Genomic DNA, 20,630 nt, shown 5'->3' with positions numbered 1-20,630 from the left:
AGGCACATATACAAAAGCTTTGCAACCAAATACTTTCAAGTGGTCATAGGAAACATTCTTGCCATACCAAACTTTGTTTGGAACATTACTTTGCAAAGCAACTGCAGGGGATAGATTAATAACATGTGTGGCGGTCAACAAAGCCTCACCCCAAAAGGAATTCGGTAACTTTGCTTCAGAAAGCAAAAATCTCACTCTTTCCATCAAGGTCCTATTCATCCTTTCTGCTAAACCATTAAGCTGAGGAGTCTTAGGAGGAGTCTTCTGGTGTCTGATACCCTGTTATTTGCAGTATTTGTCAAACGGTCCATAATATTCACCACCGTTATCAGTACGAATACACTTCAGCTTCTTTCCAGTTTCTCTTTCAATTGAAGCCTGAAACTGCTTAAAGACACCTAACACTTAGTCTTTAGACTTCAAGATGTAGACCCAAAGTTTCCTTGAACAATCATCAATAAAGGTAGCAAAATAAAGTGCACTACCCAAAGTCCTTGTCTTCATTGGAACACATAAATATGAAGGCACTAACTCAAGCAACTTTGTCTTTCTTGAAGGAGGATGAGACTGGAAAGAAACTCTTTTTCGTTTTCCAGCCAAGCAGTGCTCACATTTTTCTAATTTTGCACTTTCAAAATTTGACAACAATTTCTTATTGGCCAGAAAATTTAGTCCTTTCTTGCTAATGTGGCTAAGCCTCTTATGCCATAACGTTGAAGAGCTATTGCTCTCAACGACATTCACCATATCAACACATGTAGAGGTCGTAGTCCAGTATAGACCACGACGCTTTTCCCACCGAGCCACAATCATAGAACCCTTAGTGAGCTTCCACTTTCCAGCATCATTGGTACTGACACATCCCTCATCATCCAAAACACCAACAGAGATCAAATGCAAACGAACATCAGGTGCATGCTTTACATTGTTTAAAACTAGTTTAGTTCCAATACTAGTTTCCAAACAAATTGTTCCAACACCAGTCACCCTAGATACAGTCTCATTACCCATACTCAAAGTTCCAAAGTCACCCTCAGTATAGGATGAGAAAAATTCCTTCCTTGATGTCACATGAGATGTGGCACCACTGTCCACAACCCAGCTTGACTCATCACAAGGAATATTTATCAGATCCGCATCAAGGACAGTAATAAGATCTTCTGTAGTGACGGTGGCCACACGATTGCCATCTTCTTTCTGTTCTTCCTTGTCTCTATTCTCCTTTTTCAAAATCCGGCAGAACTTCTTTGTGTGCCCTTTCTTCCCGCAATGATAACACTCAATATCTTTAAGTCTGCTTCTGGATTTGCTTCTATTATGTTCTCTATTTTGAGAACCCCGATTCTTTCTTCTCCCCCTAGAGTCAGTCACCAAGACATCTGATGAGGAGGAACCCTAAGATTTTCTTCTCAGTTCTTCATTTAAAAGGCTTCTCTTGGAAAGATCCATAGAGATCACACCATCCGAAGCAGAATTTGATAATGAAGTTTTAAGAATTTCTCAAGAATCTGGTAGGGAACCAAGTAGAAATAGGCCTTGAATTTCTTCATCAAATATAATGCCCATAGCAGATAACTGGTTCATGATCTCCTGAAAATTATTCAGATGATCTGTCATCGCGGAACCATCATGGTATTTTAAACCCAACATCTGCTTTATCAGAAACATCTTGTTGTTTCCAGTTTTTCGAGCATACAAACTTTCAAGGTGCTCCTATAGGGTCCGAGCATGTGTTTCCCCAGAAATATGGTTCAAAACATTATCGTCAACCCACTGTCTAATAAAGCTACAAACCTGCCTGTGTAACAAATTCTACTCTTCATCTGATTTATTATCAAGCTTTATAGTGGCGAAGACAGGTTGATGAAAATTCTTGACATAGAGCAAATCTTCCATTTTGCCCTTCCAAATGGCATAATTTGTGCCATTCAAAGTTACCATTCTACTAGTGTTGGCTTCTATCGTTTATCACAAATACAAATACTATTTATTAGGAGACCAAAGTAATTCTTTTCTGATGTGAAAGTTCAGATTGTGCTGCAACCACAAAGCATACTCAGACAGAACCTTGGCTCTGATACCACTTGTTGGGAAAAATAGACCCGCAAAAATAATATTCACGGTATTAGTGATAAACGCAGAACACTAAGTTATGGTTAAATCAACAAGAATAGAAATGCAGCAATAATGACATCAAGATTTTACGTGAAAACCCTTATGAATAAGGGAAAAATCACGGCCAAGAAGAGCAATTGATACCACTATAGCGAGGAATTTTACACTGTGTAGTAACGAGTAAAAATACTCGTAAGACCACTACAACCTCAAAAGAAAAAAACACTCTTTTGCTTTTTTTACCTCACTACAATATCTCTCACACTCTATTTTTCTTCACAAACTATTTTCTTATAGTTTATGGAATACCTTGCTCTCTCTCTCTCTCTCTCTCTCTCTCTCTCTCTCTCTCTCTCTCTCTCTCTCTTCTCTCTTTGTTGGTGTTTAGAAATGAGAGTTAAAGCTCTCCTTTTATAGCCAAAACATCACTCTCTAAAGCCTATAATATTTGACAATTTGCACACCCTTTTCACAATTTCAACAAGGTTGACTACCAAACCAAACCAAGTCAATAAAATTGGCTACCAAATCATTTGAATGAGATGGACACTATATCACTTATTAATTTTAATATCAGTCGCCACCTTGTTGCAATCTCTCTCTCTCTCTAGCTCCCTTATCAGGGGCGGATTCAGTTTAATATTACCAGGTTCAACTGATCTCAATACTATTAGTGCGGAATATAAATTCAAATATAAAATTCTATTAAATTACAACAAATAGTTATATGAACTCATAACCTTAAAAATATAATTGATTCAATGTCAAGAATCTTAAATATTAAACATGGAGAATCTAAATTCTGAATCCGACTATGTCCCTTCTTTCCGTGTGTATTGTGTATGGAATATTATATAGTGGCCAATCTATAAGCAATAATTCTAAGGGAATATTGAGGGACTACATGACCTATATAAAGGAAAGAATATCTTGTTCCATCAAAATCCTATAGAAATTTGAATCTCACGCTAAAGTTTCACATGTGTTTGGTGTGACGAAAATAACTTTTTTTTTTTTAAAGAGAAAATATTTTTCGAAAAGTAACGTTTACGAAGAATATGTTCCTAATAGAAAATGTTTTCTGTCTTGATTGGTAAGTAAAAAATATTTTATGAAAATATATATGTTAAAAATTAATACTAAAAAATATTTGCAAATTAAATAGTGTTTTAATCAAATTTCTCAGTATTAAAAATTGATAAAAATGTCTAAGTGTTGGTTGATACTAGAAATTATCTAAAATTAAAAAATTAATACAGTTCTAAAAAAACGACTTTTTTCCGTAGGTGAGGTAAGTCATTTTCTTCTTGTTATAGAAAATCTAGTAACTAAACACAAGATAATGACTTTCTCATGAAAAATATGTTTTTGAAGAATAATTTTTATCGTACCAAATACATAAACTTTTATGCATCCCTCCGAAGCATGCACGAGGGGATCGGATCAGAATTTATATGGTTGTTTTGTTTCAAGTCGAGTGGCGGAGCTAGAATTTTCATTAAGGAGAGTCAAAATATAAAAAAAAATAAACTCATCAAGAAGTCAAGGTGTGTCAATATATAATATATATACATATTTTTTTAGAAAAAAACTAGTTACATAGTATAATTTTTCTATGAAGGAGTGTCTGTTGATATCTCTTGAGTGTATGTGGCGCTGTCACTGTTCAAGCCCTTTAACTGCACTTCTTTGCTTTCTTTTGAACCGTTGGTAAAAAAATTAAGTTCTATTCACTGATAATATTAAAAAAAATTAGACTGGCAAATAACTTATGAGATAATTACAAGTAAAATTTTAAGTTATTAATTATATCCTGATAGAAATGATAACTAATTTGTTAAAGCATCTATGTTGCATCTACTGATAGACTCTCACAGGCTACAGCATCAAGATTCCTAACAATAATTTTAGTAGTATAAGATAATATTTGTAGTGATAAGATAATATTTGTAGTGCTCTACAAATTGTGGAATAATAGATTGAATGCATTAACGTGTCGTCTACATTATATATCATAATTCTCACGTGATAAAAGTATCTTTATGTTAAAGCAAGTTTGCTCAACTTGTAGTATTTTTCTTCTTTAATTTATTTCTTAGCTCTTATTGGCTTTCAAATAAAACCCTGTAATGATCTTTCTTTGTTTTGTGCGAAAATTTAATTAATAATTCTCTTACTTCAAAATTTACGTTAATTATGATTCGAAACCAATTAATTCGGGATTGTTAGACCAGATTTAATATTTACTTTTCTAACAGGTATACATAAATTATACATATATTATATATGAATTATGCATTTGCGGTTGTTTTAAGTTTAAGAAATTAGGTGAGCGGCTATTTGGGTTAAATTTTCGTAAAAATTGCACGGGGCGCCATGTTTGGTTGCCCCCATTTAACCTATACCCATATTTTAAAAATTATTTAACCTATACCCTAATTTTTACAACTTCAGGCGCCTCCTTCTTCCTGCTACATGTGCGCTCCTTTCTTCCTCCTTTATTTTCTACTCTTTATTCTACTCTTCATTTTTTGTAATTTGTAGTGTATTTTACTACTGATTTGCTCATAGTGACTGACATTTTTGTTGAAACAACGTTTTAGAACTTTTCTTCTTCTATTTATAATTCATTGTCTGTATTTATTATATATGCAATGAATTCAGATTGATCCAGAAATAGAATATCAAACAATAAGCTGATTGCGGCTTTATTGATGCAATTCTTACACTAAGCTTTGAAAGTTGAACTATTATGCTGAAGTTTAGCAAATAGAGAACAAAACTTCAACTAGTACGATTGTAGGACAAAACTTCAGTTTATTTTCTGCTGAAGTTTTTGAAAAAGCTTTATGACAAAACTAATGAATCCAGGACAAAACTTCAGCTTATTTGGTGCTGAAGTCTTTACAAATGAACTCAATAACTTCATCATCTTCTGCTGAAGTTCTTGCAAAAGTTTTATGGCAAAACTATTGAATCCAAGACAAAACTTCAGCTAAAACATGTTGAAGTTCAGCAAACAGAGAACAAAACTTCAGCTAGTAGAATGCTTTAGTTCAGCAATTACAAACAACTTCAGGTCCGTCTACTAGAATGCTGAAGTTTGCGTGATTGCCTTTGCTACTTCAGGCCCGTATACGCGAAAAGTGGGTACGTTTGCAATCTTTTTTTACAAAGCGAGTATAAGTTAAAACATGACCCAAAAAACAAGTATATATGCAAATTCCCCATTTCAAGTAATTCCCTAAGCTTCCTTGTTGGAGCACTGCGGAGACTAGAGGGCCGAGGCTCTTAGTACTTTAGGCTGAAGACCCACTACGAGTTGTCAAAGCCCAAAACCAAAATAGCAAGAGTCTGAAAATAAACAAATAAAAACAAGGGAAATTTTCGTTCCTATACCATATAGGAAACTATAATACCAAATATGTTTATAGTTTGCATATTACTTCTAATAGTATTTCTACATAATATATACAATGCATTAAATAAGGAATCATTATAGCTGTAGGATTCCTTATTTAGGCGCGCTAAAAAAGGGGGAATTAAATATTTTCCAGATCTTCCAACGCATATCACGCATAGTAATCACTATCGTCGACTTCTTTACAAAATTTTCGTACTCTGTTTTTTGCGTTAAACTTTGTTTCAACATTTTCTCTGATTTCACAAATCAAAATCGACAAAATCTTCTACAATTCTTCTGCAACAAAAATAATTATGGCGAAAATACAAAGCAAAGGAAAAAAGAGCAGCAATTCCACCATTGACAACCATTAAAAATCTTTTATGCTTTGAATTCAAATTTGGATTTTTAAAAATCATTATTTGTTTGGATTGGGTGTTGTTAAAAATAATTGGAATATGGTTTGGAGTTTATATCTCAATTTTGAGGGGTTTTGATTTAAGATTAGACTTGGTTTTGACTGAATTTCAGATTGAAACTCGAAGAAGAAGAAGAAGAAGAAGAAGAAGAAGAAGAAGACGTATACTGCAGAAATTGTAGACATTTGTTTATTTATTTTCTTTTATTCATTTACCTATTGTATGAAAGTTGAACAACATTGTGTAAAAATTGTATTTAAGTGGATGATTTAGTACTGTTTTGGACAAAAATATGTATAAAAATGTGAAACATACATTTCAGGGGAAGCATTTCGAGTCCAAATATGTACCTAGTTTGTAGATATTTTGTAGATAAATTGTAAATTATTTGTATTCTGATTGTAGATGCTTTATTTTCTGTTTTCACAAATAAAAAATGACTAAAACTTCTACAAATCTTCTGAAAAACGCAATTATGTCAAAAATCCCAATTATGCTACAATTGAATGGGAATTGGGATATTAAAATTCAATGTACCCAGTTTGTAGATATTTTGTAGATAAAGTGTAGATTATTTGTATTCTGATTGTAGATGCTTTATTTTCTGTTTTTACAAATAAAAAATGACTAAAACTTCTACAAATCTTCTGAAAAAACGTAATTATGTCAAAAATCCCAATTATGCTACAATTGAATGGGAATTGAGATATTAAAATTTAATGTACCCAGTTTGTAGATATTTTGTAGATAAATTGTAGATTATTTGTATTCTGATTGTAGATGCTTTGTTTTCTGTTTTCACAAATCAAAAACGACTAAAACTTCTACAAATCTTCTGCAAAAAACGCAATTATATCGAAAATCCCAATTATGATACAATTGAATGGGAATTGGGATATTAAAATTCAATATACCCAGTTTGTTGATATTTTATCGATAAATTGTAGATTATTTGTATTCTGATTATAGATGCTTTGTTTTCTATTTTCATAAATCAAAAACGACTAAAACTTCTACAAATCTTCTGCAAAAAACGCAATTATGTCGAAAATCCCGATTATGCTACAATTCTGTGATTCTCATATATGCTCTTGTTACTCCTTATGAAACTGCTATGCTAAATATGGAATCCAAAAAAATATTTCTGCAATTTTTCTTCAAAAAAAATAAATAAACAACAGTCTACAATTTTTCTTCAATTTTTTTACAATTTCTGCAATATACATCTTCTTCCTCTTCTTCGAATTTCAATCTGAAATTCAGCCAAAACCAAGTCTAATCTTCATAAAAAACCCCTCAAAATTGAGATATAAACTCCAAACCATATTCCCAATTATTTACAACAACACCCAATCCAAACAAATAATGATTTTTGAAAACCAAAATTTGAATTCAAAGCTTCAAAGCTTTTTAATGGCTGTCAATGGTGGAATTGCTGCTCACTTTTCCTTTCCTCTTATATTACTGAAGGAACCCAAAATCATAACCATCAAAAGTTATTGCTGTGTATGAAACTTTGAAGATTTGAATTCAATTTTGACTGGTTGTAGAAGAAAAAACCTTGATTTTGGACGTTAATGGTAGAGGGTTTCAATTATTTTTCTGGATTTAGCATAGGGTTTCAATTGTTTTTTTGGTTTTTCTGGTTTCTGAGTGTGTGGTGATACGTGGGTGAGGGTGTGGGGTTGGGAGAGAGAAACGTGGGGGAGGGGGGGATTTGGAGGAATATACGGTACCATAAATGTAGATGTGATATAAGGTACAATTAATGTACAGTTAAAAAACCTTATGGTATAGAATTGGTAATTAGGTATACTAAATGTAATTATATCAAACATTAAACATTGAGGGCAATATAGTTTCCTATATAGCATAAGAATGCAAAAATTTCTAAAAACAAAAGAAAAATATTGTGTCCGGTAAAAAAGTGCTGATAAGTACTTTTTTATTAAAATGGTTTAAATACCCGTAAAGCTATTTAAAAAAGATATAAAGTTGAAGTTTTTTTTACATGAAAATGAACGAATAACGGAAATAAAATGGAGAGAAAACTACGAGGTCTGGTTTTGAGAAGGTATTTCGTGGACTACAATTAGAACAAAATAGTAGAAGTAAATAGTTTGGTCAACCAAAAATGCTTATATGCTCAAAAATCGTAAATTGTGGAAGATCAACTTGTGATTTTTGATTGATTTTAACATAAAATTACGTTCCTTATAATTAAACAATCGGAAAGCTACTGAACATAAATACATGTGCAAAAAGTTATTAAAATTTCAACAAAATACGAAATTCAAAACTCATTCCAAATATGAATGGATTTAGCGATAAAAACATAAAATTACTAAACTCTTTAAATTTAAATTCTAGATCCGGTCTCTAATCTCTATCAACATTAAGTATCTAGCAAGTGGCAACTATCAAAATATATGGGATTAGGGGGTATATAGGCCGGGTTGGTTCGGATTTTACAATTACCAAACCAAACCAATTGTGTCGGGTTAATAATCTAAAGACCAAACCAAACCAATAACACTCGGGTTTTTCAATTTCGGTTTTTTTCGGATTTTCTCGGGTTTTCGAGTTTTTCGGGTGTTTTTTCGGTAAAATCTTCGTAGAACAAAACATATAACGTATGCTCAAAATATTTCTTTGTTCCTAGTAAGATACAACTATACAAAGTACTTTCCAAGAACATAATATAAAATATGAGATGTATCATGGCATTATCCTAAAATATTCAACAATAAAGACAATAAAAGTATGTAATATAAATATTGCTAATTAAAAAGCCATAATAAAAATAACAAAATCAAAAAGTACTAAGTCATGCTAAAATAAATAGACTAACAATGAAGTATTAATTATATGACTAAACGCTAAAGAAAAATAAAAATAGGTTATGCATTTTTATCTAAATTATTGCAAAATAAAAAATACATATTCAATACATTCTCGCTTGTAATATTGAATTGAATGTCTTTTGTTAGCATTAGTATTGATTTGATTTTGGTTTGGGCTTGTGTTAGCATTATTTAATTTACTAATATTAATGGTTATAAAACTTATTGGAGCATTCAAAAAGTTCTAAGTCCAACCTTGAAATAATATCTTAAAAGATAAAATTATGAAATTTTTTAAAAAATATTTATAAATTACATCACAATAGGTATATTTATATATTAAATATATCTAAAATTTATATATATGTAATGTCGGGTTGGTTTGGTTTCGGTTTGACTTTCTTTAGTTAAAACCAAACCAAACCAATTATGGTCGTAAAAAATATTTATAAATTACATCACAATAGGTATATTTATATATTAAATATATCTAAAATTTATATATATGTAATGTCGGGTTGGTTTGGTTTCGGTTTGACTTTCTTTAGTTAAAACCAAACCAAACCAATTATGGTCGGATTTTTTTTCCAACACCAAACCATAATCGGATTTTTTCTCGGTTTGACTCGAATTATCGAGTTGATGCGATTTCTCGATTTTCTTTCTACACTCCTATATGGTATAATGGTAGCAGATCTTCCTCACTATTTTTCCTTTTATAGAATCAACAAGCAGATAAAAAAGGTGTCGTCGATTATAATATTTGCTAATTTTGGTGATTCCTTTGAATTATCCTTATACTACTAATTTAATCCCTTAGATAATATTACTACTAGAAATCTGGTAAAAAGGATCACAAAAAGCGATCAAAGTTGGTCGCTTATAGGTCAAAAAATGACCAAAAAGCGTCCAAAATGCCTGGTCGCTATATTGCCGGTCCCTTTATTTTAGGGACCAAAGTTGGTCACTAATTAGCGACCAACTTTGGTCTCTAAGGTAAAAGGACCAAATATTTCGGGTAAAGACTATAACGACCAACTTTAGTCGCTTTAATATTTTAATAATATAATTTTGACGACCAAAGTTGGTCTCTACATGTAAATTATATTTTTCTAATTTATTATTAATCAAAATATAGCGACCAACTTTGGTCTCTAATCCAAATATTATATTTTAAAATCTGAAAAATAGAGACCAAAGTTGGTCGCTTTTTATTAATTTTTTTTTTAAAAAAAAGCGACCAAAGTTGGTCGCTAATTTCAAGATTTTTTTTTTAAATATAAGCGACCAAAGTTGGTCGCTATATTTACAGAAATTGTTTTTTTAATGGAATGGCGGCCAAAGTTGGTCGCTTTTTGAGAAATCTAGGTTAATTAGCGACCAACTTTGGTCGCTATTCCCCCATAAATAAATTTTTTAATAGAAAAGCGACCAACAAGTGACCAAAGTTCGTCGCTTTTCTGGGTATTATTTTGGCAGAAACTGACTGTTTTGGCAGCTATACCACCTGCCAGCATACCAAATCCCTATTACAAGCAACAATAACAATAATACCACCACCAACAACAATAACAACAATACCAACAACAACAACAACAACACAAAAAGAAAATTAAAACCAACAAAGTATAAAGTTCAATAGAATTACCATATTAAGCTAACCAAACTAAGTTAACTCTTATTACAAGCCCATTCGAAAATCGATTCTATTTGTCTAGTTCAAAGTATATAAAAGTCAATGAGTGTTTTGTACATCATTATCATCACCGTCTAATGAACTTTCATCAGCAAGACGGTATCCAGAAGGGTCTGCTTGTTGAGGACGGAAAGAACGATCACGGGGAGGACGGGAGGAACGATCACTTGGAGGACGGGAGGAACGAGCACGGGGAAGGCGAGCCTCTGGCGATGAGTCACGAGACCAGGGAATCGGAAAACCTCCAGAAGCTAGGAGAGATTTGAGCTGCTCTTGCATGCCCTAGCACTGAGCGACCACACCAATGTACTGAGCATCTCTAAGTTTTTCTCTTTCCTTGGCCGCTTCTAGCTCGGATGTGAGCTTTGTCACAGTCTCCCGCATAGCGGAGAGGCTCTACCCATCAAGTTGCTCGGCTTGCGAGGAAGTCCCTATTCCTTGCATTCCACACTTGTAGTGATGGAATTTCTTAGTAGGAAACCCATATACCTTCCCCCATTTTGGACCGCCTGTAGCATCCGTCCACATTCTTTCAGCATCCTCGTCCGAAGGTTGGATTGGCTCGCCCGACTCATTAGGTGGTTGAATGCATATGAATTCCTCCACTTCAGCTGTGAAGCGACCCTATAAGAAAAATTACATTGCCAAAAACTTGTTGCTCCCAAACGCACACGCAAATATACGTGGTCGACAAGTAATAAAATGATAAGTCGAGTGTCGAACCCACAGAGACTTATATCAACTACTCACTAACACAACAATATTGTTATTCAGTCAAGCTATGTTCGAGTTCAAGAGTTTAATTATTCTAACTACAATTCTAAGTAATAACTAAATTATCAAGAAGTAGAATGATTGTTATGTATTCAATAAAGACAACTATTCCAGGGTTGTGATCGATTCACCATTCGTATTGTGTTCTCATTAACTCTCCCTTTCATATAATTCACTCATGGTTGCTAATTAATCGATAAATGCTCTCATAGCCTTCTCCCGAAGTACTACTCACCTATTCTCAATAGATTAATGCCTATATTCCTATGAAATCAATCTATTAAGAACGCATTAAGATCACGATATTTAATTAAGCACGGTGACTCGGTATATTTCTATCCTAACCAAAAATCTGCTCCCCCTAAGGGTTAAGATCGTGCTCTCTTCAATTCTTCTCTAATCTAAACACAGCTTTCCCAAGCATAGTATAGATAGTAAATAGAACCTAACTGTTGGCCATACAATTAAGCAATTAAACACAGAATTGAAGAAACAACCATATCTTGGTGAGTTATAATCAAGGTCAAGATAATATCAAACAAAAATATTCATGGCTAAATCAAAACCCCAGAACAATGGGTGTTTAGCCACTCATGTTGAAATAAAATAATTGCATAAGTTTTGAATAATTAAAAATACTAGAAAAAGATGACGAAATATGAGATGTTCTTGTGTGTATTTTTGCTCCAAATTGCGTCTCTCCAGGCTAAGCTCCCTCCCAAATTCCTCAAAATAACGTTTTTATATATATTTATACCAAGTAGGGTTGGGCCCAGGCGAAAACACCTTTTCCCGCGCGAAATAGGACTCTGGATCTGTAAATTTTGTACAATCGCGCAGCACCATGCGGCGCGCTAATGGAAATTATCAGCAGCCTCAACTTTCACATCAGATAACATTTTACACTGCTGTGCCGCGCCATGCAGCGTCCCATGCGGTGCGGCAGTGTAATTTTCTCAGAGTAAACTTATTTCGTCCTCTTTTAATATCCGGACTTGGTACACGACCTCTGAATACGATCCCGACTTAATGTCTTGGGATTTTACTTAGTCTTTAAAGCTCCAAATCACTTGAATTCATTCCATAACACCTACATAGATCGAAATCACTCCTACAAGGCATAAAACACATATTTAGTGCAAAACACTAGCGATTAGAGCTCAAACTCAATTAAAGTGCAGTAAATTAGAGTGTAATAAGCGACCAAAATACACAATTATAGCCTATCATCAACACTCCACACTTAAACCATTGCTCATCCTCGAGCAATCAAAATACACTTTATATAGACACAACCTTTTTAAGCAATTTTCCTAATTCATCACACCAAGAATATTTAAAATAGACTAAGCACAAGAGTGTAACATCTTAACCTCAAGATTTGTCTCACAAGTACCACACATTATTCACAACTCACTCACTTACTCTAACATCGAGGTCAATGACATTACCTTTCCTTCATGAATCAAGTGCCCTCACACAACAAAAGAGAGTAGTTCCACACACTAAAATTTAAGAACAATTAGGAACTCAAGATAGAAAGAATTCACTCACTCTTAGAAATAACATTCATATGCCACAAAAGATGCACCATAAGCTTGCCCGTAGTGTACTACTCTACTAATCGAGCTCATTCAGTCTAGGATCAATTAGGACTTTATTTGGCTGTAATGTAGGCTGCGTGATGGGTAAGATACATTTAGATATATGAGTAGCTACACCTCCCTAAGCACTTTAATACATACACTTTAACATTGAAAACTCACACTTATGTCAAACCAAAACTCCACCTTCACATCAACATATATTAACTCCCCACTTCTTTAAGCACAATTACATCAACAGTCACCACTATCAGCAATACAACTAAATTTTTTTTTCTTTTCCAATTCAAGTGGCTCTTACTTTTTCAAAACAATGCACCTTTCTCCTTATTTCATTATTTCAACTCAAAAGTCAAACCAACTACCCCACACTTTAACTTTTACAAAATTCATAACAATTCAAGTGGTCATGAGAGGTGAAAAGGTTCAAATAGATGATTAATTCAAATAAATGGGTAAGGCTTGTAATGTGGTTGCCAAAAAAACAGGATTACATGCTCAAAGGGGTTAACTATGATACATAACAATTTGGCGGGTCAAATATTTATATGGCTCAACAAAGAAATGCCTATATCACTTCCAAGACTGAACAAAACTACTATTTCGCTTTGCAAACACACGGGGCAAGTTCTAGACATCAAATGCAATGCACAGAATAATACAAAACCTTACACACACATGGCACATAACTCACTCAGGATTGAACTCATCAAGACACTCTAGTCAAAGAAGTTAAGCAACATTAAGATCATACAATTTAAGGTACTTATACAAGAGTCAAAAATTGAGCCTAAGCGTCACAACTAAAGTACTCACTATTCTCAAGGCATGACAAAGTTAAAAGATATTGCTTCAATTTCAATCATAACACAATGGATTCTCTCTTAAAAAATAAAACTACCTACACTCGGTTCAAACAAAACCCTTGGAAAAGAACCGCGGCACGAAGAAAAACCAAGGGGGAATTGCTACACTACCTACAAAGAAATCTTTTTCTTCTTTTTCGTTAGACTTAAATCCCTCAAGAAAACTGTCTAGGAGATCCATCATCGGGAAAAGTCCATTTTTTTATTATTTTTTTATTATTTGTTTCCAGCTAATAAATGCTACAACTTCCTACTAATCAACTAGAGAATTCTCCCACCCTACACTTAACCGAAGCAATAGCGGCTCACAAGTACTCAGACTTCCCCCAGGCATAGTCCCTCGTGTGGGCACCCCACACTTAGTCCTCAACCTCTAACTCGCTTTTGCACTCTTCCAATGACTTTGCCTCATATGTTTATAATCCTACAAAACAAAAAGAAATACTACTACAATAATAAGAGCAAAATAATAATAATAATAATAATAATAATAATAATAATAAAAGGAATCAGTAAAGATGGGTTGCCTCCCAACAAGCACCTAAGTACAACCTTGGTCTTCTCACGATTAATCATTCCTCTCCAATAATGCTTGATTCTATGACCATTCACCAAGAATTTCCTCTCACCATTTAAAGCTCGTAGCTCAATTGCACCATAAGGTGTGACTCTCACCACCTCAAACGGACCTGACCATCTCGATTTTAGCTTTCCAGGGAATAACCGTAGCCTAGAATTGAATAATAATACATGTTGGCCTGGCTCGAAGTGACGCTGCTTGATATGCTTGTCATGCCATCTTTTTGTCTTTTCTTTATATAGGTAAGCATTTTCATAGGAGTGCAGCCTGAACTCATCTAACACATACAACTGCATAAGTCTTTTCTTGCCTGCGGCCTCAAGGTCCATGTTCAGCTTCTTAATGGCCCAATATGCCTTGTGTTCCAGTTCAACGGGTAAGTGACACGCCTTTCCATAAACCAGCTTATAAGGGGATGCTTCAATAGATGTTTTATATGCAGTCCTATATGCCCATAAGGCATCATCCAACTTTACAGCCCAATCCTTCCTATTCATACTCACCGTCTTTTCCAATATTTGCTTTATTTCTCTGTTTGACACCTCAACTTGCCCAATGGTTTGAGGATGATATGTTGTAGCAACTCTATGTTGAACTCCATATTTGGCTAGAAGGTTATTCATCAACTGATTGCAAAAATGAGTCCCCTCATCACTAATTAAGGCACGTGGAGTCCCAAATCTCGAGAATATGTTCTTTTTCACAAACACAGCTACCACCATGGCATCATTTGTTGGTAAGGCAATCGCCTCAACCCATTTTAACACATAGTCAACTGCTAGCAAAATGTATTTGTTTCCTCTGGACGGTGGAAATGGCCCCATAAAATCTATCCCCCACACATCAAAAAGCTCAACTTCTAGGATGTTATTCAAAGTCATCTCATGCCTCCTTATGATTGTTCTCGTTCTCTAACATTGGTCACACTTCTTAACGAATGCATGGGCATCCTTGAACAAAGTCGGCCAAAAGAGACTGGATTGTAGCACCTTTGCAGCTATTGTATCTCCTCCATGATGGCCCCCATAAGGTGATGTGTGAAAATCATACAACACTAATTCCACCTCTTTTTCAGGAATGCATCTCCTCATCAATTGATCAGCACATTGCTTGTACAAATATAGATCATCCCATTTGTAAAAGTTCACATCATGTAAAAACCTCTTTATTGCTTTAGATTCAATTTTAGAAGGAAGTACCCCACTCACAAGATAATTCACGTAGTCTGCATACCATGGAGGAGGGTCTTGGGTTATAGCAAAAATTTGCTCATCAGGAAATACTTCTTTAATTTGGCCACCCTCCTCCACGTGATCATGATTTTCCAACCTTGATAGATGGTCAGCTACTTGGTTCTGTGTCCCCTTTCGATTTCGTATTTCTATATCAAACTCCAGCAGCAATAAAACCTAGCGCATCAATCTAGCCTTAGATTCCTTTTTTGTAAACAAATACCTGATTGCTGCATGATCGGTATGGACTATGACTTTCGTTCCCACCAAGTATGCCCGAAATTTCTCAAAGGCCCACACAACTGCTAACAACTCCTTCTCAGTGGTGGTGTAATTCAGCTGGGCATCATCAAGAGTCTTACTCGCATAGTAGATGGAATAAAACACCTTGTCCTTCCTCTGGCCTAGCACTACCCCAATAGCATGGTCACTCGTATCACACATAAGTTCAAAAGGTAAGGACCAAGCAGGTGCCACAATAATGAGAGAAGTCACCAACTTCTTTTTAAGTTTTTCAAATGCCTTGAGGCAAGCATCATCAAAGTTGAAAGTTACATCTTTTTCAAGCAGCCTGCACAAAGGAGTAGCAATTTTTGAAAAATCTTTAATAAAGCTCCGATAGAATCCCGCGTGTCCCAAGAAACTCCGGATACCCTTCACTGAAATAGGTGGAGGTAATTTTTCAAACTGCCTACACCTTCACTTTATCAACTTCAATGCCGCTCCTAGATACTCTGTGGCCCAACACGATGCCTTTTTATAGCATAAAATGGCACTTTTTCCAATTTAATACCAGATTTGTTCTTCACAACGGGCTAGCACCTTGCTCAAATTCCTCAACCAATCATCATAAGAAGACCCAAAAACTGAAAAATCATCCATAAACACTTCCACAAATATTTCCACCATGTCGGTGAAAATAGCCATCATGCACCTCTAGAAAGTGGCTGGTGCATTACCAAGTCCAAACGGCATTCGCTTGAAGGAAAAAGTGCCATAAGGACAAGTAAAAGTAGTCTTCTCCTGATCCTCTGGGCGTATGACAATCTGATTGTATCCCGAATAACCATCAAAGAAGCAGTAATATTCATGCCCGGCTAACTTGTCTAGAATTTGGTCAATGAATGGAAGAAGGAAATGGTCCTTGCCAGTTGCCTTGTTGAGCCTTCTATAATCAATGCAAACTTTCCATCCCATAACAGTGCGAGTAGGGATTAGTTCATTCTTCTCGTTCTCAACTACAGTCATTCCTCCCTTTTTGGGCACACATTGAACTGGGCTCACCCAGTTGCTGTCAGAAATAGGAAAAATGATACCTGCATCGAGCAACTTGATTACTTCCTTTTTCACCACCTCTTTCATAATAGGGTTTAATCTTCTTTGCTGCTCCACACTGGGGCAGTGTCCGTCCTCTAAAAAGATTTTATGCATGCAAAATGATGGACTAATACCCTTGATGTCAGCTATAGTCCACCCAATGGCCTTTTTATGCTCACAGAGTACTCTGAGCAATTTTTCTTCTTGAGTGCTGGTCAAGCTGGACGAAATAATCACGGGCAATGTCTCAGAGTTCCCTAAATAAGCATAGCGCAGATGCGATAGAAGTGGCTTGAGTTCTAGCTTCGGAGCTTCTTCAATAGATGGCCTGGGAAAGGTCAGAGTAACAGGCCTATCCAACTCTTCAAATTTTCTAAACCCATGTACATAACTGCAGGACATATCCAGTACTTGCTCGATTTATCCTATCATTTCATCTTCACTATATTCTACATCCCCAATCAATACTTGTTCAACAGGATCTACAGGGCTCATATAGGGCACTAACGATGTGGCATCACTCTCCACCACAATGATCATGGATAACTCTTCATAGTGGGTTGGTAATTTGAGTGCTCTATAAACATTGAAGACCTCCACTGGATCACCCACTCTCATTGTCATCTTTCCTTCGCAAATATCAATAATAGCTCGGCCCGTGGCTAGGAATGGACACCCTAAAATAAATGGGACATCCTGATCGGGCTCGTAGTCTAGGATAATGAAATCAGCAGGGAATATGAAAGAACCCACTTAAACTAGCACATCTTCAATCACTCCCTCGGGATGAGCAAGGAGTGATTATCTAACTATAAGATAACTATTGTTGGGCGTGGCTCACCCAACCCCAACTGTCTGAACACAGATAGCGGCATCAAGTTGATGCTCGCTCCAAGATCACATAAAGCTCGCCCAACAACATGTTTACCAATCGAGATTTGGATAGTGAAACTACCTGGATCTTTCAATTTCTGAGGTAACTTGCCCTGAATTCTTGAACTGCACTCCTCAGTGAGTGCCACAGTCTCGAACTTGGTTAGCCTTCTTTTATTTGCCACAATGTCCTTGATGTACTTTGCATATTTGGGCACTTCTTGTAAGATGTCAACCAATGGAATATTAATTTGCACCTGCTTCAAGATATCAAGAAACTTTTTATATACGGTATTATCTCTTAATTTCTGCAATATTTGAGGGAATGGAGGTGGTGGCCTTGCAACCAATTATGGGGTTTGCTCAGCCACCGCCTCTCCAGTTGGCTTCTCTAGATCCTTAGCTTTTTCTGATGTTGATTCAATAGTGGTTGGCCTCTCATGAAAAGTCACTAGTTTGCTCTTTTTCGACTGAACCTCTTCTAATTGTCTCCCATTCCTCAACGACACGACATTAAGGGATGCCTTAGAATTAGCTTTAGTCTCACTTGGAAAAGCTCCAACTGGTCTAGTGTTTTGAGCATTGGCAAGCTGTCCCATTTGGCGCTCCAAATTTCTGAAATCGGTCCTAAGTTGTTGATTGTCAAGCAACAACTGCTTCAACAAATCATTCCCTTTCTCTTCTACCTGTTGAGGTGTCTTCTGAGGTTGATTGAAATTTCCTTGGGGTCTATAATGATTCTGATTCGGCTGATTTCCACCCCATGAGAAGTTGGGATGATTCTTCCAATTTGGGTTATAAGTGTTCCAATATTGTGCATTCTGATTTATTGAACCCCTGCTCTGCTGTCCCACATAGTATATAGATTCTGGATTCGTGGGGCACATGTCACTTATATGGTTGTCACCACATAGTTCGCAACAAAGAGACATTTGTTGTACATGTTGCATTTGTTGTGTCTTTTGCATTGTCATTCTATTCATCTGGTTTGCCAATTTTGCTATCTCCGCTCTCATGGCCGAGAGGTCATCAATCTCAATCAACCCGGTTGTCTTCTGTTTACTTGCCTTGCGTGAATGCCCATCTCCTTGATAGTTATGATCATTAGCAGTGAAGTTATTCAGCAAGAGTTGAATTTCACTATATGGTTTCGCCATGCAACTACCACCACAAGCTGAATCAAGATTCATCTTTGAGGCCTCATCTAGCCCATCAACAAAAGTGTGTCCCAATACCTCATCAGTCTGACAATGGTGCAGGCAATCTCTGAGTAGCTTCTTGTATCTTTCCCAGGCTTGACGAAGTGTCTCTCCATCCCATTGTTCGAACCCAAGAATTTAACTCCTCAATGACTTTGTCTTCTTGGTGGGGAAAAACTTGATTAAGAATTTCCTTGCTAGATCATCTCAAGTGTGGATTGAGTTCGCGGGCTTTTTCTATAACCCTTCTTTAGCTTCCCCCAACAGTGAAAAGGGAAACAGTGTCAGCTCGACATAGTCCTTGGAAATGTTCAGATAATTGTAGGTGTCCATAATTTCCAAGAAATTCTGAATGTGCCTCTGCGGATCTTCATGAGATAGACCTATATATTGCCCTGTGGACTGAATCAACTGTACCATGTACTGTTTGAGTTCAAAATGCCTGGTGATCTCAGGATTCACAATAGCCTGAGTCATATTAGCAAGATTGGGCCTTGCGGCTTCTATCACCGCACACTCTACATTACCTGCCATCTCTATTGGTTGTGGTTGAACTACGATGTCCAACTCTCTTTCTATTCTAGTTCTAGCTTCGACCTCCCTCCTCACTCTGTGAAGTTTCCGTTTAATTTCAGGATCAAAAGGAAGGAGATTGTTTGCGCTTCTACTCCTCCGCATTCAAGAGAAGAGCATGTGTTAACACAAACAAGGAAAACTGAAAATTAAAATTTGAACAAATAACTAATGAAGGCTTAAGTCAGCAAAGTAGCTAATTTTTAAATCCCCGGCAACGACGCCAAAAACTTGTTGCTCCCAAACGCACACGCAAGTATACGTGGTCGACAAGTAATAAAATGATAAGTCGAGTGTCGAACCCATAGAGACTTATATCAACTACTCACTGACAAAATAATATTGTTATTCAGTCAAGCTAAGTTCGAGTTCAAGAGTTTAATTATGCTAACTACAATTCTAAGTAATAACTAAATTATCAAGCAGTAGAATGATTGTGATGTATTCAATAAAGACAACTATTCCAGGGCTGTGATCGATTCACCATTCATATTGTGTTCTCATTAACTCTCCCTTTCATATAATTCACTCATGGTTGCTAATTAATTGATAAATGCTCTCATAGCCTTATCCCGAAGTACTACTCACCTATTCTCAATAGATTAATGCCAATATTCCTATAAAATCAATCTATTAAGAACGCATTAAGATCACGATATTTAATTAAGCATGGTGACTAGGTATATTCCTATCCTAACCACAAATCCGCTCCCCCTAAGGGTTAAGATCATGCTCTATTCAATTCTTCTCTAATCTAAACACGGTTTTCCCAAGCATAGCATAGATAGTAAATAGAACCTAATTGTTGGCCAGACAATTAAGCAATTAAACACAGAATTGAAGAAACAACCATATCTTGGTGAATTATAATCAAGTTCAAGCTAATATCAAACAACAATATTCATGGCTAAATCAAAACCCCAGAACAATGGGTGTTTAGCCACTCATGTTGAAATCAAACAATTGCATAAGTTTTGAATAATTAAAAATACTAGAAAAGATGACCAAATATGAGATGTTCTTGTGTGTATTTTTGCTCCAAATTGCATCTCTCCAGGCTAAGCTCCCTCCCAAATTCCTCAAAATAACGTTTTTATATGTATTTATACCAAGTAGGGTTGGGCCTAGACGAAATA

At 35.6% G+C, this 20,630-nt stretch overlaps 1 protein-coding gene across 1 annotated transcript; it reads right to left on the bottom strand.

Annotated features, from left to right (window-relative positions):
* Positions 1 to 17,269: 17,269 nt before the first annotated feature.
* LOC107828212 (uncharacterized) lies at positions 17,270 to 18,654 on the bottom strand. The gene is made up of 3 exons (XM_016655487.2): positions 18,094 to 18,654; positions 17,691 to 17,979; positions 17,270 to 17,562 (listed from the first exon to the last, which is right to left on the bottom strand). The coding sequence occupies exons 1-3, from the start codon at positions 18,652 to 18,654 to the stop codon at positions 17,270 to 17,272; spliced, it is 1,143 nt and encodes a 380-aa protein (XP_016510973.2).
* Between the last annotated feature and the right edge of the window lie 1,976 nt (positions 18,655 to 20,630).

The sequence above is a fragment of the Nicotiana tabacum genome, chromosome 11 (assembly GCF_000715075.1).
Source record: "Nicotiana tabacum cultivar K326 chromosome 11, ASM71507v2, whole genome shotgun sequence".
Classification (NCBI taxonomy): domain Eukaryota; kingdom Viridiplantae; phylum Streptophyta; class Magnoliopsida; order Solanales; family Solanaceae; genus Nicotiana; species Nicotiana tabacum.
Note: the sequence above shows the minus strand (reverse complement) of the source record. Positions and strands in the feature narration are given on the sequence as shown.